This window comes from Anoplopoma fimbria, chromosome 21 (genome assembly GCF_027596085.1).
Source record: "Anoplopoma fimbria isolate UVic2021 breed Golden Eagle Sablefish chromosome 21, Afim_UVic_2022, whole genome shotgun sequence".
NCBI classification, from domain to species: domain Eukaryota; kingdom Metazoa; phylum Chordata; class Actinopteri; order Perciformes; family Anoplopomatidae; genus Anoplopoma; species Anoplopoma fimbria.
In genome coordinates this window covers 1,537,658-1,565,157 of record NC_072469.1, presented here as the reverse complement: position 1 = coordinate 1,565,157, position 27,500 = coordinate 1,537,658, and the positions used below count along the sequence as shown (strand labels likewise).

Genomic DNA, 27,500 nt, shown 5'->3' with positions numbered 1-27,500 from the left:
CTTTTAAGCATTATTATTAAGAAGAAGAGCTAGAAGGAATGAAATGTTGGAGGTACAAATCAGAATAAAATGTAGAGATGTGAGGCAGCTTCAGCAGGCAGATGTGAGATGTTTGTGTGTTCATGTGTGTGTGTGTGTGTGTGTGTGTGTGTGTGTGTGTGTGTGTGTGTGTGTTAGGACCTGGGCGACGTGGTGCTCCCCGCCGTCGGCCCGACCTGGAGGCAGGAAAACAGCTGCCGCGCATCTTCGCCGACATCCCGTCTCATCTGGTGGGCGTTCCCCTGGAGGACATCGACCCATACTACTTCAAAGACAAGAGGGTAGGTGACCCAGAGAGCGTGTGTGTGTGTGTGTGTGTGTGTGTGTGTGTGTGTGTGTGTGTGTGTGTGTGTGTGTGTGTGTGTGTGTGAAGGTGTTTGGAAAACACCCCGTCTCTCCTTCCTGGAGAATCCCTGGAAGATAAATGGACTCTTTGGTAGCCTACTTCGCTGAAGACCAGAGGGGGAGGATGTGGATTTAAACTCTCAGGGGCGAATTCACAAAAAAAAGCTTTGTGCAGCTTTTGCAGCCATTAAACCAGCACAAAATAAGAAGAGAAAGAAACCGTTTGATTCTAAAAGCACCACAAAGGGTGAAATAAGCCGACTGAGCTGCAGAGCAAACAGCGTCTGGATGCTCCTGTGATATCTGCACGTATTGAAATGAGCTAAATTGAAGATATTTGGTGCAAAATCTGCCTCTTTCTATGCTTTTTAGATCCACATCTTTTTGTGAATCATGTTTTTTAATGGTAGGAAGTAGTTTCTTGTTGCTATCAGTGGCCACATTCCAAGGCTTTGTGAATTCTCCCATCAGACCTTGTTCACACCTGGTTCATGCGATCAAAGTCGGTCCCGTCCAGCATTCGTAGCAAAACCTACGGAAAGAGAATGTGCCGTAATTCTGAGATATCCCATGAAATGTTTTGCGGATTTAATCCACGTAATCTTGGAACTTTCTTCCAGAAGACCTCTGTTTGTTCTTCTTGTGAAACGAGAAGTAAAAGATGAAGTTTTTGTCACATTACTTGTGTACTTTGGCTTCACCACGGTGGTTATTTTAACCCAAAAAACTATCTTTTCCTCAACCTTTTCGTTGCCTCAGCTGAGATTCTAAGATAAGATAAAATAAGATAATGTGTTATTAGTCACGCAGTGGGGAAATTTTAAGAATTACAGTAGCAGAGTGGATAATGCAAATAAGAGACGTGAATGTACGAGTATTCACACAGTAAAGAATAATAAATAAGTCAAAATCTTTAAAAGAGCAATAACTCCAATATGATGAAGAATAATGGACAGAATGATTGTTACTATTGCACAGATTATATATATATCATAGATTCCTGAGAAGATTGAAGTTTATTTTGTTTCCCGTCCTCGGTACGATGATTTTTTTCCCATTGAACTTTTATTTAACCAGATAAAAACCAATTGGGAAAAAAAAAAAAATCTCTTTTTCAATCTGATCTGGCCAAGAAGGCAGCTAATTACACGTCAGTGTATTTGTACCGATCTGAACACATTCAGGAAGCGGTCTTAGTCTGGACTTCAACTTATTCTTGAGTGTTTTACTGTGGAGGAGTTACCAAATTAAGACGGGTAGGCGTTGTAAAGTTAAATAACTGTAGAAACAGAACAACCAGCTTCTTCTAACTTTGCTCGTTATCTCGCTCCTGTTTCTAAAAAACAAACCAAGATATAACAAGTTTCTGCCTTTACTCTCTCGTGGGGTTTCTCTTGAGGGATTACCTCACCCTGTTTCTTTCCATCTCTCTTCCTCTAGTCGCCTCTCTCTCTCTCTTAAGCTCAGGTGTGTTTCCTCTGGGTTTAAACCAGGAATCCCTGTTGGTCTGCAGGAACAAACACTCTGAGCACTCATTAAACAATTTCACTAAACTTTCTCCTTATTACTAGATGCTCATCCGGCCGTAGATTAAATCTGTTTCCTTTGTGTGAGGTCATCAGAGGACAGTTTCCTTTTTTGACTTTAGGGTTATTTGTGCGTTCGTCCTGCTGGTCCTTCATCAGATCATCCTCCACCGCCCCAAACTTACAGAGGAAAACCCCTCGGGTCGGCAACTTATCGGTGGACCGACTCAACAACCCGTTGAAGCATGACGCTCCCTCACTGTCACCTGATCAGACAGAGGGCGGCTTTCTTTGTGATTGTTTTCAATGACAATGCTGCTGTTTGCATTTCTGAGCACCTCACTTATTTAAAAAAAACAAAAGAACATTTTATGTACATGTTTCTTTGTTTGTCTGGATCTTTTGATTTAGTAAAGTGGAGGCAGCGATTATGATTAGATGATTTGTCATCTGTCATATAATGTGTGAAGCATTTGTCAAGACAAACATCCCTATAGGGACAATATAGAATATCGTATTGTATCCTATCGTATCATAATAAATGTTATCGCATCGTACATCGTATATCGTACATTGTATATCGTATATCGTATATCGTATCGTATATCGTGTCGTATATCGTATTGTATATCGTATCGTATATCGTAATGTATGTTATTGTATCGTATGGTACTGAATCTTATCGTTTCAAATTGTGTCGTATCGTAGTGGTTCATACCGTTTTAGTACCGTGACGTATCTTATCATATTGAATGTTATCGCATCATTTTGATAACATTTTGTATAGTATATGGTATCGTATATCGTACCGTGTATCGCGTATTGTATATCGTATTGTATCCCATTGTATCGTATGGCACTGAATCTTATCGTTTCAAATCGTAACCATTCATATCGTTTTCCTACCGTTTTGTTTCGTATCAAACCGTATCGTATTTTATGTTTGAACGAACTTGTTACTTTTATATTTTATTTACATAATAACATCTAAATAAACCTGTTTTTCTGTCTCTCTTGCAGACCTTCATAGTCCTGAACAAAGGGAAGGCCATCTTCCGTTTCAGCGCCAACTCAGCTCTCTACATCTTCAGCCCTTTCCATCCCATCCGCCGAATCGCCATCAAGATCCTGGTCCACTCATATCCTTACCCTCACTGCTGCTACTGTATGTACTCACGCATGACGTCTCTACAGTGTTATGAGCCGCTGCTGACTGTGGGGAAATGTCTGCGGGGAGGTCAGAGGTCGGGGGTCGGATGCAGAGCAGCCCTGCAGCCTGACGGCGGTGTGGGTGATAATGCAAAGAAACGACCGCCGGCTGAAGGCGTCTGAAGCCTCGCCGCTGATCACTGCTTCATGTTGTTTAGTGCTGACTGGCTGCAGCAAAGCCTGTATTTGTGTAATTGTACACTATCACATGTTGGATGTTTCCTGGTAGTCGTATTGACAGTTCAGCATGTTGAGTGATGCTAACCGTTTAAAGGTTTGCAGGCTCTGAGCTGGTTAGCATACACAATGATGAGTGATGGGCTTTATGCTAACGGTTCGGTTTAGACAACATGTTGAGTGGCAGACTTAACGCTAACGGCTTAGCTCACACAATGTTGAGTGATAAGCTTTATGCTAACAGTTTGGCTTAAATATCGTTTATTAATGTGAAGTGAACTATTTTATACATCTAAAGTCCATTAAATTATAATGTAAAATCAATATATTTTCTTTCTCCACCAAATAATATTAATGTGGTTATTTTAAGAACCACTATAAAAAGAAAATTTGAACTGTTAGGATCAAATGCTATTTATTGCGTAGCTTACAGGTCACATAATATTAATCAAGTACACTTTTTATTTACACATATATATATATATGTGTATATATATATGTGTGTATATAAACTCTGTATAACTCTTTATTATAATCAGACATCTCTCTACATTCTGAATCCTCTCTGAGACCAGTTTACGCCGGCTCCTACAGCTGGATGGTGTCCAGACACCCGTAAAGGAATGACTGTATTTACCAATCATGTCAACTGTGTGTGTGTGTGTGTGTGTGTGTGTGTGTGTGTGTGTGTGTGTGTGTGTGTGTGTGTGTGTGTGTGTGTGTGTGTGTGTGTGTGTGTGTGTGTGTGTGTGAATCAGAGGGCTTATCCTGTCGGTCGTATTTCTAAACCAGATATCATCTTGAGGTGTCTGGTGAGCTATAAACATGACCAGTAAATATTTCCCATCATATAGGTCCCTGCTCACACACACACACACACACACACACACACACACACACACACACACACACACACACACACACACACACACACACACACACACACACATACATTGGTTTGGGACATTTTGGCCGTCACCATATTGTTTTTTTGGGCCGTTTACACCTTGGTTTTAGTGGCCGCCATCTTGGTTTTCTACCGTTGCCATCTTGGGTTGTGTTTGGAGCCAGAAGTGAGACCAGAGGGTGGAAACGTCTGAACCAAAATGTTCCAATCAACCTGAGAAACTACAAACTAGAGATTGAGACCATAAACTCATGTTTACAATTTTTACTGAGGGAATAAATCAAGAGAGAAGTAGAGTCATTTTCTTTTCAGATCCAGATGTGACGTCTGGCCGAAGCAAATTAGATCAGAAATGTAGGTTTTACGATGAGATCTGGATTCAATGGAGAAAATCTGGTATAATCTCAGATTTCTGTAATACATGAGTAATGGTAGTTTGGCCAAAATAAAGTATTGTTTTGAGAAGGGACGCACCGTTCAGATACTTTCAAAATAAGACAAATGAGACACTGCGATGCCTCTGAACTTTCGTATAAACCTGCTTTGCTAATAGTTTAAATAGTCTAGACTGCATCCAAAGTTTTTCAAAACTTTCTGAAACTCTAATCTTCAATCACAACTTTAATAATCTCAAATTTGACCATAAAGAAGACATCACAGTTAAATTCCAGATGTTGTGGCTCCAGATGTATAGATTCTGGCCAGTTGCCCCGGTCCCACGCCATCCATTGGCGCCACGCCGGCGTCCTCCTTGTGCTCCAGACACCAAGCCAACTTGACAGATATGACCCAACACCCAAAACTCAACAGCCCCCCCCACACACCCGTCTATTTTTACACCGGGAGGCGGCTGCTGGTGTTGAGAGATGGCGAGCCGGCAGACACGCTGCTGTTGTCGGGGGGGATAAGTGGGTGAAGAGGTCGGCGATGGAGGTGTGGTGCTGCTGATGTGCCACGTACGTGTGTGTGTGTGTGTGTGTGTGTGTGTGTGTGTGTGTGTGTGTGTGTGTGTGTGTGTGTGTGTGTTGGGGGGGGGAGTCGTTTGGAGTCGTTTGGAGAGGAGAACTTGTGGTTGTGAAGAGGAGTTTTAGTTTGTGTGTGAGATCAAGTGCATTCTGGATTCATGCCCAACTGCACTGGCGCCACAATGACAAAGTGTGTGTGAGGTGGAGACACACACACACACACACACACACACACACACACACACACACACACACACACACACATGCAAACACCTCTAGAAAACAAAAGACTGCACATTCCCTCTCTCAGCTTCTTTAGACCACTGTCGGTTTTTTTGGACGGAAAACACTGTTTGACTTCATTTCCCATGGGGCCCTTTGCTGTGGAGGACACACGTTTGACTTTGTGTCCCATGATGCATTGCTCAGGGAGCGGGTTCATTCATCATAGTTCACTGCAGCCACCAGCTGAGTCTGGTTGTGTTGCTCCTCTGCTGTTGAGCTGAAGTGGACTTTATGTTGCTGAGGTGTCGTGTTGTGTTTGAGGTCACATTTAAAAGACGTAAAATTGTGTTAGCGCCACTTTCCTTCAGTCTTTGTTGTTTTTTCGGGCAGAATGGTTTGTAGTCTAAAGAAGTCTGGAAACATTGTTGAACACGTCCCAAATATACATTTAGGTCTTTATTTTACAATTTTTTTCTATTTGCGTCTGTAGATTTCTCCTAAATTCATAATGTTATTTTTTACTGCTTTATTTTATTATTGTGAATATTATTAAATTAAATTAAATTATTTTAATTGTTTGTTATTATCTTGGTCTTATTGTTTCATATATAATACTGATTTATCAGTGTTTTAAATTTGACCTGCAAACTACAAGTAGCCTACAAATCGGAAAGAAGGGAAGAGAATAAGGAAGGAAAGAAGGGAAGAGAATAAGGAAGGAAAGAAGGGAAGAGAATAAGGAAGGAAAGAAGGGAAGAGAATAAGGAAAGAAAGAAGGGAAGAGAATAAGGAAGGAAAGAAGGGAAGAGAATAAGGAAGGAAAGAAGGGAAGAGAATAAGGAAGGAAAGAAGGGAAGAGAATAAGGAAGAATCGATCCAACAGGAAGTAAACATTTCTTTCACTTCCTGTAAATTCTTTAAAGGCTCCTTTTAAAAATGTCCGACTTCAACGGCCATTTAAAAATAAAAGACTGACCTCTGGTTTCTTCTTCTCTACATTTCCTCCCTGCTGTTCTTTCAAAATAAAAGCTGTCAGTGGAGCAGTAAGAATGATGGAGTCGCACAATTGTGGAAAGAGGGAGGAAATAATAAAAAGTATCTTCAGATGGACCCCGCGGTGGGTGTGGGAGGCGTAATGACATTACCGGTACGGTGGCCTGGGAGGGCCATAGCAGCAGGGCTGTCATTACGCCATAATTAGCTCCCGGCGTTGTTTGTCAATCGGTAACCGTGTTATCTCGCCGCTCTGCCACCAACATCATTACAGCCGGCACTCAATCAACAATTACCCCGCAGCTCAAAATCAAACTTTTTCTTTTTTCAGCTGAAGTTCGCCGCCATGTTCCTCCCGCCAAATTACAATAATTATGATTCATTTATAGCCGTGATTGACGGCTGAGCGAAGGGTTTCTCTCTCCCGCCTCGTGGCTGTAGACACGGCGGGAGGAGGAAGGTGATATTTAACGCGTATCGCCGGCTTTCTGACAGTTTGGAAAAGTTAGCGTTGGCCGTTATACGACGATTATAACTCTGTTCTGTTCTCGCCCTCCTCTGTGCTCACGGAAGATTCATTTACAGGAGAGAACTTCACTTCATCTTTATTTACACGTAATGGAAAGGTATTAAAAAAACAATGGTCATGCAGTCAGCACACACACATACATACACACACATACATACACACACACACACATACATACACACACAAACACACACACACACACATACACACACACATACACACACATACATACATACATACATACATACACACATACACACACACACACACACAAACATACACACACACACACACACAAACATACACACACACACACACACAAACATACACATAAATACACATACAAACATACACATACACACACATACACACACACACACACACACACACACATACACACATACATACACACACACACACACAAACATACACATACACATACACACAAAGACACACACACATACATATACACACACACACACACACACACACACACACACACACACACACACACTCACACGCACACACACATATACCCATACACACACACACACACACACACACACACACACACACACACACACACACACACACATGTCTACCTATCAAAGAGGGGTCTTTGAGTCTAGAATCTGCAGCTCGTCCATCAGCTGTATTTATTTTCTGTTGGAGGACATTTTTCCATTTTCACGTCTGACTCTGAGCTTCTATCCTCGGAGCCTGAGAGCCGAACATTGAGCTTTAATTTCTCTCTCCGGCTCTTATTGTTGTTCTCACCTGCTGACCCGAAGAACTGAGAGAAACATCTCAGACCTGTGAGGTCAAACTTAATGCCTCACATGGTTTATCTGAAACTTCATCATTAGTCACTTTAGAGTAGATTCTTTTATAAACAAGGCAGATTATAAAAACGGGTTTAAGGAATATTTGAACGCTGAATTTAAAGGTTCTGTTATTGACGGATATATTCATATTAAGTCTCTTATTTGTGCTTCTTATGCTGTTTTTTTTTTACTTATTTCTGTTTCCTTTTGAGTCTGTTCTATGTGAAAAACATATATAACTTTTAGATTTCTTGCTGTTTTGTTTAAATTTATTATTTGTGTTTTAATGTGAAACTTTTGATGCTTTCGTCTTTGACTCCCTCGAAAAATTTGATTTAAAATCTCAATTGGACTCTCCTGATAAAATACAAATAATATAAAATTAAAATATATATTAATGAATATAAATCAGTGGAGGCAGTGACTTATAAAGGAGAACACATCTGGATAGAATGATTGTTTTCTGGCTCCTCCTCTCGTCTGATTTAATTACTAACATCACAGTTTCTAACATTCATGTGTTTAAGATTTGTATTTTAAAGATAAATGGATCAAAACACCAAACAAATGGGATTTAAAACACCTGTACTTTATTCTCTAAGACTTCAAAAAAAAAAACATTGATGTTCAAAAATATAGTCACAATATAAAGCCTGTCTGGAAAATATATTTTATTGACAAAATTATGCAAAAGAAGACTTCTTAACCATATTATTTGCACCTTTTTTTTTTCATTTATTAAATGTTATAAACAACAAATAATGGAAAAATTTCAATATAAATGGATAAAAAATCAGGGACAAATTATTATTATTTCAATAAAGTTTTGCTGCACCTGTTGCATGAAAATCCACAAAATTGTTTCTATGTTTTCTTGCATATTTAATTAGCATTCTGTGAAATTCAGTTCGTTAAAGTCCCATTTTTTTTGTCATATAACCAAACCGTGACTCATATCCTGTGTTTTCTTTCTAACACGTTTATGTGAAAACCTTCTTTTTCCTTGACCCGCTCACGTTGTTCAGTCTGTTCATCATGTGCACCATCCTGACCAACTGTTGCTTCATGGCCATGTCCGAACCGGCCTACTGGGCCAAGTACCTGGAGTAAGTACACCTGGAACCCGCCTGTCTGTCTGTCTGTCTGTCTGTCTGTCTGTCTGTCTGTCTGTCTGTCTGTCTGTCTGTCTGTCTGTCTGTCTGTCTGTCTGTCTGTCTGTCTGTCTGTCTGTCTGTCTGTCTTATTTTATAGCTTCAAATGCTTCTTTTAATCTTATTTTGAAAGTTTGTTTCCTGTCATTTTCTAACACCTGCTTGTTGAGTTTACAACCTTTACTGTATGCTGGCAGACATACAGTTATTAGTGGTCATTGTGTGTCTCTTTGTAGTTGTTATGTTTCTCTTTGTAGTTCTTTTGTGTCTTTGTCGTTGTGTCATGTTTCTTTGTGGTCATTTTATGTATTTCGTAGTTCCTTTGTGTCTCTTTGTAGTTGTTTTGTGTTCTTTTGATTGTTTGTGCCTCTTTGTGGTCGTTGTGTGTCTCTTTATAGTGTGTTGCTTATCTTTGAAGTCATGTTGTGTCTCTTCAGCTGTTTGCAACTCTTTGTAGTTGTTTTGTGTCTCTTTGTAGTTCTTTGTTTCTCTTTGTAGTTCTTTGTTTCTCTTTGTAGTTGTGTCTTTATTGTTGTTTGTGTCTCTTTGTAGTTATTTGTTTCTCTTTGTAGTTATTTGTTTCTCTTTGTAGTTGTGTGTCTCTTTGTTGTGTTTTTCTAATCTTTGAAGTCATGTTGTGTCTCTTCAGCTGTTTGCAACTCTTTGTAGTTGTGTTATGCCTTTTGTGTTTGTGCCTTATTTTGTGTCTTTTTAGTTGTTTTGTCTCTTTGTAGTTGTGTGCTTTTTTTTGTTGTATGTCCCTGTAGTTGTTTTATGTTTAATTGTCATTTTTGTGTGTCTCTTTGTAGTTTTTTTGTAGTTGTTTTGTGTCTCTTTGTTGTGTTTTGTGTCTCTTTGTTGTTGTTGTTGTGTGTTTCCTTGTAGGTGTTTGTGTCTCTTTGTAGTTGTCTTGCTCATCTTTGTAGCACGTTTGTGTCTCTTTGAAGCTGTTTTGTGGTAATTCCTAGTCCCTTCCTAGCTGGTACCAAAACCATTTGAATACCTCGACACCACACGGGGGAATCTTCTGATGAACTAAACCTGTTTTAAAGTCGGAGTATTTCAGCTCTGACGTGATCCTCTCTCTCTGTCCGTCTGTCTGTACCGTTCAGTCGACGACCCGTCGGGTCAAACTTGTTTCTGGGGACAAAATAAATAAATGAAGGATGTTTGGTGGAGAGAGAGAGAGAGAGAGAGGAGAGAGAGAGAGAGAGAGAGAGAGAGGAGAGAGAGAGAGGAGGCTCTGCTGATTTAATGAATATTCATCCTCTCTCTCTCTCTCTCTCTTTTATTCATCTCATCTCCTTATTTTCTTCCCTTCTTTCCCTCCTTATTCTCTTCACACCTTCTCCTCTCGCCCTTTAACATATGATTCCAAACATTTGTTCCCCTCCTCCATCTGTCTCCTCTTTGTTTCTGCCTCCTTCCTTCTCTACTTCCTTCTTAACTCTCCCGCTTCATTTCCTCCTCACTCACAAACATCTCTCCCCTCCTTTAACTTCTCTCTTCCTCTCTTCCTTCCCTCCCTCCCTCCCTCCCTCAGGTACACCTTCACAGGTATCTACACCTTCGAGTCCCTGATAAAGATCCTGGCGAGGGGTTTCTGTGTTGGACCCTTCACCTTCCTGAGGGACCCGTGGAACTGGCTGGACTTCAGCGTCATCGTCATGGCGTGAGTCAAACACACACAAACATTTACAAGTTTAACTTCCTGTTCCTGAAAAACAAACGGTACATACAGAAAAAACCCTTTCAACAATAGTCCTGCGTCAAAGCGTTCATATGTAATAAGAAAAATAAGAACAAAGACCGCTAAATGACATGGCGGGCAGGAGGGAGAGGAGGTGGACGGGTCCAACAAACAACAGTCTTTCAGCCAGGAGAACGCTGTTTGTTCCTCATGTGAAACGAGAAGTCATGTTGATTTATTTGTCACGTAACTTGCAAACTTCAGTAAACACACTTCATTGATTGTTTTAACCCAAACGACCATCTTTTCCTAAAACCTAAGTATTTTTATGATTTTTGTCCTAAACCCCAAAAATTATTTCAGGATATTTTCCTTAAACCTAAATAACAACGTAGTTGTGTTGCCTAAACCCAAATGAGTCTCCTGTGAACACAAGAGTTTGTTTTGAAAATACGGTATTCTTGAAACGAGCGAAAATTGACATGTGTTGCTGGACCTCGTAGGAACATGCAGGAGTAACTTTTCGTAAGATTTGATACGATCCGTTTGTATGAGGACATGTTGTTTCATAAGATGTGTTTCCGGATGTAAACAATCCAAACTGAAAACGTGCAATAAACGTGAAATATCAGCCTTTAGATTCAGTAAAATGTTTAAATCTCTGTAACGAGATCTACTGACTTCACATTGTAGCCTGCAGGTCTTTGAAAGAGTCTCCAGGTAATCAGATCATATATATATAACTTGACATAATTAGCCACAAACATGAAATATTTTGCATAATGCTAATTGCTGATAAGTTAGCTGCACAAATTTGCCTTTAAAAACTTGTGTGGAGCAAAGCAGCAACGCTTTTCTGCTGTTTACGCTTCAATTTTTCTCTGCTCTTGATCTCTTACTTTCACTTCACTCTGCAATGCGTTTTGTAAACGTTGCTGTAAAAGCAGAACAGTAGGTTAGAAATCTAAAGTCCAACTATAATGTGGTGAACTGAAAATAGTCTTAATATTGCAAATTCATACATAGAAATCGATATTTAAATAATGTCTGGAATGAAGTCCAAAATATTTAACATTCTGTGTTTTATTTTCAGTTTTCATATTTAACGGATCAGGAGAAAAGCATAAATAAAAAAGTAAATGAAGTGAAAATAGAAAAGGAACACACACACATTTTAAAAAGGCTTAATTTTATTTGGTGTCATGCTTAAACTCAAAACAACACTTCAGAAAACGGGGCCAGTGATTGTGCAACTTCAGCCGCTGGGAGGCTTTTAATCTGAAAACATCTGTGCAGGAGAAGAGCAGCGAGTGGAAAGAATCCGAGGGTGAAAAGAGAAAAGTGTCACGGCTGCGTTGTACTGACGGGATTAGAGGCCGCCGCATTAGAATGAAGACTAATAGAAGCTCGTCTCTGCAGCTTTTGAGGTTAACGTTAAAAAAAACCTCGGCTGGAGCAGCTCAGCAGCCGAGGTTTGTGAACTTCGGACACATTCGCAGCGTCAGGAGGAAAACCTTCTCATTGTGCTGTCAATCAAAAGAGAAACAGACTTCAGGCCTCAGCATCATGTTCCACCGATAAACCCAATATGTGATGAGAGTCCATGTTTCTGGTCCACACGGAGGAGAGTTAATGTGATGTGAAATAATCAGAGTTTACACAAACATTTACTTTATGTTGTTTTTATTAGATAATTTTGATTTTTAACCCGAACATGTGATGCCGTCGTAGAATATGCTGCATTATTGTTAAAAAATGTTTCACTATTTAATATATAAAAAATATTGCATTCACATTAAGATAAAATAACTGTATTCATCTGGAGGGAAATGTCTGTCCAGCAACTTGAGAAGAGTGCAGATATAAAAAAGTAAATTAATATGTCAGTACTAATTATTATGAATATTACGAAGAAATAGATGCATTATAAAAAGATTATAATGTATTACAACAACATGAATTCTAATGGTTGCAAAATGAATGTCAGCAAGTGACCGGTAGTTATGAAGTTTTATGATACTTGCCCTTAAAAAACTTTAAAATGTGTTATGATTATTGTTATAAATACATGAGCTATATACACAGATTATTATATGCATTAATTAGTGTTGAGATAGAGACTGTTGCCCATATAACATTATTGTACTTCTAAATCTATATAACGACTTTATTCTACTGATGATATTTCTTCACTTTAACTTAAATAACATTTGAATTGAAGTTCTTTTAGTTTTTATATTCTTGTATTTGGTACTTTTACTTGAGTAGAGGATCTAAATATTCCAGCTCTGCTGGTCTGCACGAGGACAAAGGTTTGATTTGCAGAAGACAGTTTGACAAATTGTGATTTATTCAGAGAGAATCAATAAAGCTGGACGTCTTTTCACTGATGCACCCTCACCGCTGTTTCTCATATTCTGGATAACCGCAGTGGGATTCGAACCCTGGCCCCGGCAGTGTTTCTGCCTTTTTCTACCAGCTGACCTCCACCCTCAGTGTGTCCTGTGTGGTCGGAGTGATATGTGGGTGTAGACGGGTGTTTGTTTGACCCCCATTTAAACACAGCTCCCTGGGGGGGGGCTGCTGTCAACTGGTCCCAGCTGACCAAAAAGAAAAATGAGCTTTCTTCCCAGTTTGGGGATTTCTGTCAAAAAAAACAGCCCTTAAATGATCAGACACCTGCTCCGATTAAATATATTATAGATTATAGACTTCATGACTGAATCTTAACTGTTTCATTATACAAAAGGAACTTTAATTAGAAAAGGTCTGACATCTTTAATGAGTAACAACCAAATGTGTCCTTTTTTCAAATGGCCATGTTTGTGTATTGTTTGTATTTCTTACAGTTTAGCTCAGCGATTTAATTCTATTCAGCACTCGTATATCGGATTTCAGAGTGTCCTTGAATGCACCACTAGAGTATTGCTAATGGCGATTGCAGTTTAAAATAACTTCACTTCTTAAAAACTAGTAACCTTTATCCCAAAAAGTTGTTTATTAACCTTTCTTAATACAGACTTTCACATGACTTTCTAATCGACCATCAAAACGTTACACTGGAAAAAACGTATTTGCTGTACATACATCAAATAAACTGAACTCTCAGCCAGATTTCCAAGCTTAAGAAATAAAACCAGCCCACAACTTTGCCACTAATAACAACTGATTATTTTACAAAATAATTCTAGGTTTTTGTTCTTCTACATTCTTATAGAGTTCACGCAGGTTATCGTATAAAGTAGCCTTATACAATGTTTTAAGTTTCTAAAAATTTGGTAGTACTATTTGGAAAACTGTAGTCCGCAACAATATATATTTTTAATTTATACCAATAATTTTCAATCACTCATATCATCTTTATTTTTAGTATACTAAATCCCTTTTCTTTCTTGCCTTTGACTATTTAGCAGCTGTTACAATTGAATTTCCCTGAATTGGGTTCAAATAAGTTCTTATTGAAGACGTTAAAACCATTTAAATACACCAGATTGTTCCTTTAATAGCAATGTAATGCAACATGTTGCTGTGGTCCTACTTGGTTTTGTGGATTTTATATTCATGCTTTAACTTTAGTTGAAGGTTTTCTTTATAAAACGGCCCTAAAATGAATATAAATATAGATTATATGTAAACTTTAAGAGGAAAGAAATACATAAAAAATAAAGATATCAGAGATAAATGAGGAGAGATAAATATATCTTTAAAGTTGTTTCCTTTAAAGAGGAAAATCTCTTCAAAAAAAGGCAACAGGTCTGAAGCTGGATGATCCACTGAAAGAATAAGTGTTTTTCTCAGTGACACCCATGAATTTTCCAAATTACAGGTTTGAAAAGCTCAAGGCTCCCTAAACCCACTCGGCATGTAAATAACTTTCAAAACCGTCAATTCGAGCCAGAAAAAAAAAACAGGAAACACAAAATGCAGCTCTTTCGGCGACTCGTTACCTTTCAGGAAGAAGCAGAGCGCGACCCGTCCACTTCAGTAATTGACTGACTGATGTAAAATCGCTGCGGTTTGGTTTGGTTAGCGATCAGGTGGCGATCAATCAGAGAGGCGTGTAGCGAGGGAACGCCGCCGGCAAGATGAACGATCGCAATGAACGATCGGATCAATAGTCGACCCCCCAGAGGCTCGGTTGGTGCGTTGTGGGTAATGAAGCGGTGTCACCTCCACCGCCACCTCCCGCTAAATTGAAGCGTCCTGATGAAGGTGTCCTCAGATGGAGCGGTGGAGCTACATAAGGCGACCCCGGCGACCTCGAGAGGGAAGAATGGCTTCACTTAAAGGACACATCCACCATTAAAAGAGTCAAACGTACATCAGCTGGTGTTCTTTACATCCGTCTTCCTCTTTATGTGAGGAACAAAGACGCCGTTAGATTCAGCCCGAGGGTTTAAGAGGCTTCATCGCCTACAGACTATGCTCATATGGACAGATGGGTTATGGACATAGCTTACATTGGTTGGAACGAGTCATGTTTTGTAAGTCACATGTAAGTCTCAAGTCTTTGCTCTCAAGTCCCAAGTCAGGACTGACAAGATCCTAGTCAAGTCCCTTGTTAAGACTTACAAGTCCAGAATCAAGTTCCGAGACAAAACTTACAAGTTTGGACCCAGTAAGTTCCTGCTCAAATCCCCAGTCAGACCTGACAAGTTCGGAGTTATGTACCAAGACAACACTGACAAGTCCTAAGCCAGGTCCCCAGTAAAATCTGGCAAGTTCCCAGTCAAGTCCCTAGACAAGACTGACAAGTCCCAAGTTAAGACTGACAAGTTCCGAGTCAAGTCCCAAGTTAAGACTGACAAGTCCCGAGTCAAATCCCGAGTCAACACCATCATGACCCAAGTCCTGAACTTTGAGTTCATAGTTCTCAACAAGTTATAATGCGCTGTTTGCCAAATGTAATGGCATTTTAACAAGATCAAACAGAGGGGAGATGCCAGCTCAACACCTGCAGACAGTTTCTCCTGGAGGAAATTCAAAGTGTTAACATGAAATAGTTGTGTAACAATTGATAGACGGGAGAACCTGCTCCACTTCAATCGACTTCAGACACATCTTTAAGTTTCCCTACTTCCCTTGAACATGAAGTTCTTTTGCGCTGACACTGCAGATTCCTGAAGTTATTAACTTAATGCCGACAGAACACGTGTGACGTTAACGAGCTGAATCTATCAGAGCTGAGCGGCCTGCAGTGAGGCCGCCGAGACGATGAGGACAAATGAATGAGGCTGTTCATCTGAGAGGCTAAATGGAGTAATTGGAGGGTTTGATGTAGTAGTCCAGGAGCACCAATTATCCAAACATCTCAGAGTATTAATTACTAATCTGAGAGAAGGAGTTAAGTGTATTTAGCATGCAAATCAAAATGTTTTCCTGTGTACTGCTTGTTGTCTGTTGGGGGTCACTGAGTTTAAAATAACAGCTGTTATAGTTTACCTCAAAACTAACTTCCATACATCAGTGTTAAGTCTCAATACATCGACTACTCATTTGGTATCGATTCCTTATAAATATCGGTTATGAAATTATGTAATTTATGTAGAAACAGCTGGACACTTCCACATCAAAGTGTGGGAGAATGTCAGACAGGAAACTAGAAATAAATGATATTTGTGACAATTAAAACGCCACAAAGTAACATGAGTGTTTAAAAACAACACACCCTGAAAGTTAGTGTTTATGTAAAAAAACTGGACCGTTTTTTTACGTTGAGTGGCACAACTTGTTTTATGTAATGGTACACATATTTGCATTTGTAATAATTGTATTAATAATGGCAGGTATAAATGTCGGTGTAATGATTATTTCTGGTTCTACAAACTCATTTAGAAAAATCGGTATCGTTAAAATTGTAACAAAAAGTATCAGTATTGGTAATACTTTAAACAAAGAGTATCGCTAAATTAAAAACAAAGAAAATCTTGGTATCATTGAAATTGTAACAAATAGTATCGGGAATAGTTTTGTTAAAAATGTAACAAAAAGTATTGCTATCTTTTTAATTATAACAAAGAGTATCAGTGTAGTATCTCCCATCCTTTTAACAAATACACCTTTTTGGAGCATTTTTGATGTGACGGTCAGAAAGGCATTCTGGGAAACTGAGTCGTTGAGGCATCTTCAGGGAGCGTGTGCACACACAAAGAAAAAGTACATGACAACACGGTTTTCATTTAAAAATAAACAAATTCAAATCAACTAATTAAGTAAATATTCCACCTGCTCCTTCCTTCATCTCCCATCTGTTTGTCTGACGTCCAGTGATCCACACACACACACACACACACACACACACACACACACACACACACACACACACACACACACACACACACACACACACACACACACACACTGTCAGTAGGTGTGTGTGTGTCCTTGAACCGAGGGCTGTCCTGCGGTCAGTTGGATCTTTAGGGGGACAGGGACAAATAAGTCACCTCTTTACACACACACACACACACACACACACACACACACACACACACACACACACACACACACACACACACACACACACACACACACACACACACACACACACACACACACACACACACACACACACATAAGGATGGAGAACATGTTAAGTGAGTTTGTGGTCATAACACACCAAAAATAACACCACCATAATAGTGCATGTATGAACACACACACACACACACACACACACACACACACACACACACACACACACACACACACACACACACACACACACACACACACACACACAGTCCGCCCCTGACACATCACCCCTCTGAGCCGGGCTTTATTAAAACCAGAGTGATGGTCGGTGAATAGACACTCCCCTACTGACACACACACACACACACACACACACACACACACACACACACACACACACACTCACACACACACACACACACACACACACACACACACACACACACACTAAATGTCTGATTGATGCCCTCCCCCCTCCCACCATGTCAGGATTCCCATGGAGACAGAGTCCCTCCCCCTCCCCTCCCCCATCCCGCCCCTGTGTTCCTGATACTGCTGCTGTAATGACATGTTAATGGTTTCCATCACCGGACCAGCAGCACCGCACTCCTCAGCCATTTTCACCGCATTAAACCTGCAACATATTATGTCATCTTAGCGTAATAAAATCACATATAAATCATCACTGTGTCAGTTAAACAAACATCTGAATCATCTCCATAAAGACAGGAGACGCTAACAGAACGTCAGCTGTCATCAATGTACTAACCAATGAACCAAAACCAAACAATCATCGATTAATAGAGAAAACAATCAGCAGATTTATCAAAATCATAAATCAAACAGTAAAATTCAGCTTTTACGATAATGCATGAGTTTTGATAATCACATGATAAAATATATAATAGTAGAACAGTCAAAGTTTGAATACTTTAACAGTTTTTTTCTGGTTATTCTGATTCTGCTGATGCTTTTACTGAAGAAACATTTTCAACACAGGACTTTTACTGTAACTGAGTGTTTTTTCAGTGTGGTATTAGTACTTTTACTGAAAGTTACTATGAGGAACAGATTTGTTAAAAAAATATCACAAAAAGTATCAGAATCATTATAAATTGTACAAAAAGTATCAGTATCGTTAAAAATTGCATCGTATCATATTTTTTTTACAAAAAGTATCAGTATCGTTAAATATTGTACAAAATTGTATCGGTATATCAAAGATTAGTGGTATCTTTTTTGCATAGTATCAAATCTAAAACGTTTGGTATCGCCCATCCCATTTCCAAATGCGCATCCCTTTTCTAGTCACAAAAACTGTTTGTAACCAGTTGACCCATTTAAAGGTGGAGAACTCACAACCAGTATGAGTGAGGGAGCACCAGTGACCTCTCCAGTGTGAAGTGCCTCTGCTGTCACTGGTTCTATCAGCTGCTGCATCTAGACGGCCTCTTCTGGCTGTAATTCAATCAGACCGCCGCTCAACGCCGCTGAAATATGAGCCGTAAAGGAGGACGGCTAGGGGGATCAGATGACTCCATCCTACCGGTGGGGGGGATCCAAAATGGCCGCCGTCGCCTTGCGCCCTACTGGCATCTTCACAGCCTGGCTTTTACCACATTATACACTTTTATTTGTTGATGGAAATTCATATGTTTGATGGTTTTGGTTGAAGGACGAATCAAACAGATTTCTTTGTGTTTTTTCCAGTTAAACATCTGGACACTGAATCTGTTGTGCATCATGTTAAAACCATGAATAGAATATAAGTATAATTTCTAGAAAAACGGTTGCCTGTTGACTCGCCATAATTTGTAACTTGCGATGAACCAACTTTCATCTTTTCTTTTTAAACATTTCAGCATTTTGAATCCATTCAAACGCTTACATATATATGATAATCTACAGTCTGAACCCTTCATCGTACGCATTTACTCGCTGATATTATTAGATCAGACGGTGAAAGAAAACCTCAATATATGTGCAAAAGTTCAATATCACAAACAATCTCAAACATTGGATTATGTGCAAAGAAAACATGGTGAAAAAGACAAACTTACATTTGATTTGATGTTTTTTTCTTTCCACATCTGCTATAATAAACTCCCTCATTGTATTATAGCAGATTTAATTAACTGCCGTCTCTCTGTTGATGTTTTAAAATCTGATCATTTGGTGCACAGGGATGTACTTTTTTATTTTTTTTAAATCACCACAGTATTTTCAGACTTTCTTATGTTTTTTTCTTCTTTTGTTCGTATGTTGACAACCAACCACACTGCCCCCTACAGGCTGTTAACAGAGTTTATCAAAGTAGGCAACCTGCAGGCGCTGAGAACCTTTAGAGTGCTGAGAGCCCTGAAAACTATCTCAGTCATCCCAGGTAAGGCCTCACCACCACCAGGGGGCGACACGGGACAGAAAAAAAAACAAAAAAAACACACTCGTCATCGTAACGTCTTCTCTTGTTCGTCCCATGTCTGGCCGTGTCTTGCAGCACCAGCCCCCCCGCCCACTTCCCCACTCTCCGCCCAATCAGGGGTCACCGGTGTAATCACGTGATCTGAACTGAAGACACGGTGGAGAAGGAAAAGTCAGACGTGTGAAAGCTGAACACTCGAACTGGAGATGGAATGAAAAACGTCGACACACATGATCAGGAGAGCGTTGATGCTAACGCTGATGCTACATATCGAGCAGGAACATTTCCTTTTGTGGTTTTGTATGTAGCATAACGTTGTAGCTTAAAGGGACAGTGTGTAGGATTTAGTGCCATCTAGTGGTGAGGTTGCAGATTTCAACCAACTGAATAACCCTCAGCTTTAATGCTCCCCTTCCAAGTTATTTAAAAACATTTAAAGAAATATAAACGTGAAAATCTCTCGCAAATTGGACAAACTAACCAGTTTTACAAAATGTGAAGGTAACAGCTAAACTAATAATGTCACTTCATTTAGCTAAAACACACTTTGTTGGATTAAATTAGCCTTCAAAGCAAAGATTATTGTTGACACTTAATCTATCGAACACTCACTTTATATCCAAAACAATTGGTCAATAAATGGATTCGCTAATTGAGAAAATTAATCAGCAACAAAGTATATTTCTTAAAAGCAGAAATGCTACAAATTAATAGTTTTTTGATTCTTTAAAGTGAATTTTTTCTGGTAATTTTTAACAGTAAACGTAATATCTTTATAGGCATTTTTCAGGACCTGGAATTTATGTTTTAATCAAAATTTACATGCTGGTTCTCAGAGAAACTAGATTTAATTCGACTGTATTGACGAACAACTTAACTTAAACTTAAACTTAAACTTAATAAAGCTTGGTAATTGATGATGAAAAAAATACAAATTGCAGCCCTAATGTGTCCCCAAAAATACTAAAAGTCTTCTTCAGAATCTGAAGGTTTGTCTGCGGTTTCCATCCTCGTGAGCAGCTTCCTCCGTCTGACTTCCCCTTCTGAACCGTCGACGTCTCCGGTTTGATCCTCCACTGTTGCCGTCCGACCCGGCCCGTCTCTACTGTACCTCTATCTCTGTGTCTCTATTCATGTTTCTGTCCCTCTGTGTCGGCTCGTTGTTGCTCAGTGTGGTCAAACCCTTCTGTGTGTGTCTGTTTTGTGCTTCTGTCTCCCGGCTTGTTGCAGATATGTGACTGAGTTTGTGGACCTGGGTAATGTGTCAGCCTTAAGGACGTTCAGGGTGCTGCGAGCGCTCAAAACCATCTCAGTCATCCCAGGTGAGGAAGCGAAACGCAGGGGGGGAGTGAATATCAAACGCACCCCTCACCGAAGAACGAAGCTCAGTGTTTGAAATGCTCATCCTGCATACTACCACTGAGACCATCTCTCACTTTGATGAAGTACTCGTAGGTAGTCTGCAGAAAGACGCACTGAAGTCTTCCTCATAGTTGGTTGTGACGACATCAGAGGCTCAGCAAACAGCGACTTTACAACAAAACATCCAATGACAGAGAGTCATGAGTGAAAACGGCTTCTAATAATTAATACAAATAATGTCATTAATTCAACTCAATTAAAACTGAATTCACGTCTATAATTGAGTTTCTGCTAGTGATAAAATTTTTACATTGTGGTATTGGTACTTTTACTGTGACAGAATATTCTTACAGTATAGTATTAGTACTTGTTCTCTTACACAGTATTTTTACATGGGGTATTAAAACATTTGATATAACGGAGTATTTTTACACTGTGGTATTCGTACTAATACTGTTACAGAGTATTTTTTACACTGGTATTAGTACTTTTATTGTAACAGAATATTTTTTAACAATGTGAGGTTCATACTATTGCTGAAACAGAGTATTTTTACACTGTAGTATTAGTACTTTTACTGTATCACAGTATTTTTACACTGTTGTTTTAGTACATTAACCGTAACACAATATTGTTAGAGTGTAGTTTTAGTACTTGTACTGTAACAGAGTATCTTTACAGTGTGGGTTCAGTACTTGTACTGTAACTCAATATTCTTACAGTGTAGTATCAGTACGTTCACTGTCACAGAGTACTCTTACAGGGTAGTATTACAACTTTTAATGCAACAAAAAGAAAGAAAAGACACAAAGTTTGATCATAGTGAAAGCTGGTATTTTTAAAAACACGAACCCAAACTTCAATCTAGATCTATTTCTTAAATGTTTACCTCACTTTTAAAAGAAAGAGATTTTTATATAATTTCAAAAATACAGAACTATTTCCTAAAGTCTGTCGCTGGCTGGCCTCTGTATGTTTCCACTGTGCATGTTAGCATGCAGCGCTGACGGCGTCTTAAACATGTGATTAAAAACACGCCCTGCTCATGGCCTTGTTATAACAACGTCTAATACATGTTATAACTGTTACACAGTAATAGCAAACATGTCCAAAGCATGTCATAACACAGCATTATCTGAATATAGTCAAACTAGTCATTCATTAGCTAACAGACGGTGAGATTCTTTGAGTTAATCGTGCAAATTGAAAGTGTCTGTTTCTAATGAATTCACCAAAGAAAGTGCTGAAAACGTTTGAAGAGAAACTGGTTTCTTCTTTTGATTTGGAACGATTGGCCGAAGACGGTCAACTTGTCTGCACCCTCTGTGTTCTCAGTGTGTTCTGTTCCTGCTGTTTTTACCATAATGTTCATGTGACTGTTGTGTTTTTTTATCTCGATGTTAAACGGAAAGTTTGTATTTCTTCGTTCTGTTGGTGATGATCGTGGTGACTATTTGTGTTTTTTCACAGTGGCAACGTTTTTCTCAGCAGAGTTGAAAGACTTCTTTTTTATTTCATTTATGAGTTATTTTGTGATTTGTTTCTATGGTGCGTAAAGATGGCTGCCCTTTGGTTTGACCCCATAACCTGTTTCATTATCTCTATTTGGGCTGAAATATTTAGGTTGAAGTAGGCGGCCATCTTTATGGTCCTTGATTAAAACAATATAAATTGTATGTAGTTATCATTTCTCTCAGCTCATATGGTTCCAGTGAAAGTTATCTATCAAATTCCCTTTAAAGAGAAACCTTGCACGGCTTCAAATGATATGTTTGTGGATTCGGACCAATGAGCAGCTACTGGCATTTGGGGGCGGGGCTTAGGTGTGTATGGGACGACACAAATAGTTTGTTAGCATAGATGCTACAAAGGCACCGGTTCTTTCAGAACTGGAGAGTATTTCTTTATTGAAAGAAGAGACAAGATTGACACTGAAGACTTTTCTACATTGGAAATGTGTTTTTGCTCGTCTCCTGATTGGCTTCGGTAACAGTTTGATTGACAGGTGGTTTATCCAATCACTGTTGGTTCTGGATAAAAATAATCTTCATGGTCAGGTTTGTTAAGGAGAGCAGAGCGCCTCTGGAAAATTAAAGTACGTCAGTGTAAACAGACTTTGATTGAGGACAAACGAAAGACAAGAAAAAAGGTCATATAGCGTCCGAAAAGTGTAAATCCCAAAAATTATTTTGTGTATCTTCTAATGTCCTTTAGTACGTTAATATATTGGGGCGTTCCACTCTCCTAAACTAACCTGACTCAGCAGATCATTTCTTATACGAACCCTGATGAGAAGCCGTCATTGGAAACTTTCGTGGCTGGTGATTGGATGAACCATCTGTCAATCAAACTCCTACCAAAGCCAGTCTGGAGACGAGCAAAATGTGCAAAAAAGTGATCGGAAGACGAGAAAAGAGATACACAAGTACAAGTACAGTCCATTTAGCATCTTTTCTCTATCCAGAAAAGCTTCCAGTGTTGATCTTTGCTCTTGTTTGCTCATCTTGCAATGAAGAAATACTCATAGGATGCTACAGCAGCTTCTCCGTTATCCTTAATGCACTTGACAATAGAGCCTAGAGTGGTGAGAATATACAATTTATATAGTTTTTCGTTGTACTATTCCTTTAATGTGACCTTTTTATTCAAACTAGCTTCTTGTTTTTCATTGATTTTCATTTTTTCTTATTGAGTTTTCCGATATATAATTCTTTATAAGGTTGAATTATTCATTTTAAATTCAGAAACGCTCCTGTGAGTATTAACCTTGTCTGCGTCCCCGGCGGTCCTTCAGGCCTGAAGACCATCGTCGGCGCTCTGATCCAGTCGGTGAAGAAGCTCGCCGACGTGATGATCCTCACCGTCTTCTGCCTGAGCGTCTTCGCCCTCATCGGCCTGCAGCTCTTCATGGGAAACCTGCGGCAGAAGTGCGTCCGCAGCACGGCGCACTGCATCAACGATACCGTGCCCGACAACACCAGCTTCTACTGCAACAACAGGACCTGGGCCTCTCGGAAGGACTTCATCAACGACGAGGGTGAGGGGGAAGCTCCTACTTTGGATATGATGAGTTGATAAAGTTGCTCTAGGAGTCGCTGTTGATACTTGACAGTTTTTCCAGATGTTATTAGGTGTTGACCTGATATCACGGCTAAATAATTCATTCTGGTCTCAAGCCGGGCTTTGTTGTTCACAGAAAAAGTATTGATGGAAATCTTGTGAAAAAGCAAAAACAACCCATAATTATTACATAATTGTTGGCATTGTAATTGTCTGTGTAACATGTTGAATCTTGACATTTCTGAACCAAAACAAAGCGTTTTGAAACTGCAACCTCATTTATGTTTATGTTTATGCAGTTAAGATAAGTACGGATCTTTAGGTGTCTTAAGGGACACAAACACAAATAAAGACTTTTATTAAACGTATTCGTGATATACAAACGTAATCCGGTTGAAAATACATTTCACTTGAAACTTAATTGAATGCAGTTTTGTAGCGTGGGAACAAAACTTCTGTAAAAACAATCATTTCTTAGATTGTTGATTGATATCCTCATGGAAACTTTAGCTTATTTTGGGTATGATGAGTTGATATAGTTGCTTAAGCTATCGCTTTTGCTACTTGGCATTTTTTCTGATTGAATCATGTTGTTTTCAGGTGTTGACTTTAGTGTTTTGTCGTGATTTCATGGCTAATTAAATTAATACTTTTATTTAAGAAAAGTCACTAATGTGGGTTCAGGAAGGTTTTCTATTGGTCCGTTTGGGATTACTTTGGATTTTTGTTTTATCTGACAGTGTTTCCCTACAATCCCTGAGAACTCCTTTTATTATCAAAAGGTTTCATTTAGAACCAACCCAGGGGGTTCTACGAGAGCACTTTATATTCCAAGAGTTTAATATGGAACCCAACCAGAAGGTTCTACAAAGAATCCTTACATAGTCCAAGGTTTTCATCTAGAACCCACCCATCCGAGAACCCTTTTCTAATCGAAGGGTTTAACTTAGAACCCATCCAGGTGATTTCTACTAGTAACCCTTTTATATTCCAAGTGTTTCATCTAGAACTCAACCATATTTTTTTTTTTTTTTACTGAGAACCAGTCTATATTCTAAGGGTTTCATCTAGAACCTGTTGTGGTGCAGCTCAACCCACAACTATCCTGATTCACAATCACAGTTTGGTCTCACAAAGAAAAACCCTGCAAACAAGGGTTCTACAGAAGCAAATGGTTCTAGTTTGAAACCCTTATTTCTTAGAGTGTAAAGTAGAAAACGAAGCAGCAGCATTTGTGTGTGTGTGTGTGTGTGTGTGTGTGTGTGTGTGTGTGTGTGTGTGTGTGTGTGTGTGTGTGTGTTATTGACGGCAGTTGTAACCATGTTGTCACGTGTGTGTGTGTGTGTGTGTACAGGCAGTTCAGCTGGGCAGTTTCCCACGACACACACACACACACACACACACACACACACACACACACACACACACACACACACACACACACACACACACACACACACACACACACACACACACACACAGAGGTCATGTGAGGTCAGTTGGTGTATACAGTATTTGATTTTTCACGTCAGTCATGTTGACCAGGCAGCATAATATACGTTATTGGGACACACACAGTTTATATAAGCACATACAGTACAGGCAACACACACACACACACACACACACACACACACACACACACACACACACACACACACACACACACACACACACACACACAGATCGAGGTCAGGGTTAAGGAAACACTTAATGCTGCTGTCAGATGAAACCAGAGCTACACAACAGTTTTTTTTCTCTCCATGTGACCAAAATATTGAACCTGCATGTGGCTGCACACGTTCATATATACATATATATATATATATATATATATATATATATATATATATATATATGTTTCATTAAACGTTCATCCACAAACAGAATGAAACTCTACAAAATATAGCAAATCATGCAGTGCTTCTTCTACTATTTTATTTTTTGTTAGTTGTTATAGTGATAAAAACACACAGACTGGATTCAGCTCCAGAGACGGATGGCTGGCTAGTTAGCTAGTTAGCTAGTCCTTCACCAGAATGGTGGGGAATGAGGTGGAGAGAGCTCACCTATAACCCGTGTAGCATAAACCTATTTTACAACGTTAGTAATGTAACTGTAGTGGAGCGTAATAGTTAGAAAGTGACCCCAAATGTCAGTTTTTGACGCCCTTTGACCCTTTGACAAATGACCCTACAGTTCCCCTTTATGACCCTTTAATTTCAGCTCAAATATAAAGGCAAATCTATTTATTCCTACCAATTAGTGCTGTCATGTTAGGAGCAGTGAGAGTTGATTAACAGTCCAGCAACAAGAAAGGAAACTTTGTTAAAAACAGATCGTGTAATTACTTAAAGTAGCCGTCTCTTAAAGGGTGACACCGCCCAAAATAAAGGCACCTTTGAGCTTACAGTAATGGGGTTTCTTCGGGACAAGCTTCTCCTTTGCTAATGTGCCTTCTATTTATTCATTTCCAGTTGGCTTTGCCATCCATCACATGAAACAAATGTCCCCTGCAGGCTCCCGTATCGACCCCTAAAAGCTGCCGTGAAACCCGAGAGCTCGGCCCGCCGTCAGAGCGCCCGTCCAGGTTTGGGCTGATCTGAAAACAGCCCTCAGTGGGAGATCAATGGATGTGGATGTTCTCCACGCTTAAACATTTCCCATCATGCTCGTGTTTTTTTCTGTCTGGTCAGAGTCCGGCGCTTCTCTGTTGGAGGTTCAATAAGTGAAAATCAACAGACAGCATGTTTCCTCTGTGATGTACAGGGGAATAGGGTAACACATTTAACCAACAGATATCTCCATGAAACTTCACCAGTTGATTACTGACATTAAGAGTATTCTTTTTTGTATTACAAGTTTTCTGAAATGTGGCATTATCTTATTAAATATGTGCTTATTTTCATACATTTCCAGAGCAGAAATCTGAACATTTGATAAAGTCAGGTTCAAAGTTCTTGTTTTATTTCGTTAACATATTAGAGTCAAAGGTTTTTACAAAAGGAATGTAGGATCTCTCGTTGTCACACTCCATAAATCAGAAAATACTGTCAGCAGGCATAAAAACATCTATTTTCTCCATGTTTTTAGTAGTAAATGTTGTATAAATCAGGCTATGAATGATATATGAACAAACCCCTCTGTAGAAACCTTCAGAATATAGAGAGGAATGAAGCTGTAAAGTTTGGTGTATGTAAGAGCTACTGAAGTGGAGATTTATGGATCAGAGTCTGAGAAAAAACTCATTTAGAGAAAACGTCCTTTAAAGATATGTTTAGTTAAATTACATACATGTTGAAGACTCTACAGGTGAATAGGGTAAAAAAATAACTAATAGATATCATCATGAAACTTCACCAGATGATTACTGACATTAAGACAATAATGTTTTGTATTAGAAGTTTTTTTAAATGTCATAATTAAATACGCAAATGGGGTATTATCTAATGGTGACTTTTGTAGTTCTGACTATCTACCTCTGGACCAAAGCTCTCTTCTGGAGCATGTCTAGATCGTAGCACCGGTTAGCATCATAGCTAGGCCAACGTTAGCCTTTAGCTTCGGCCTGGAAAGGTCAGACGCAGAAGCCCATAAGATAA

The 27,500-nt window shown here is 39.3% G+C and overlaps 1 protein-coding gene across 1 annotated transcript in view; it reads left to right on the top strand.

Moving 5' to 3' along the window:
• Nucleotides 1–27,500, top strand: part of LOC129111068 (sodium channel protein type 4 subunit alpha-like) — a 138,462-nt gene that overhangs the window by 7,289 nt on the left and 103,673 nt on the right. Inside the window, exons 3-8 of the mRNA XM_054623362.1 lie at nucleotides 176–320; nucleotides 2,931–3,049; nucleotides 8,756–8,845; nucleotides 10,434–10,562; nucleotides 20,707–20,798; nucleotides 23,633–23,875. Of these exons, the coding sequence (XP_054479337.1) occupies nucleotides 176–320; nucleotides 2,931–3,049; nucleotides 8,756–8,845; nucleotides 10,434–10,562; nucleotides 20,707–20,798; nucleotides 23,633–23,875 (818 nt within the window). The remainder of the gene's footprint in view (nucleotides 1–175; nucleotides 321–2,930; nucleotides 3,050–8,755; nucleotides 8,846–10,433; nucleotides 10,563–20,706; nucleotides 20,799–23,632; nucleotides 23,876–27,500) is intronic.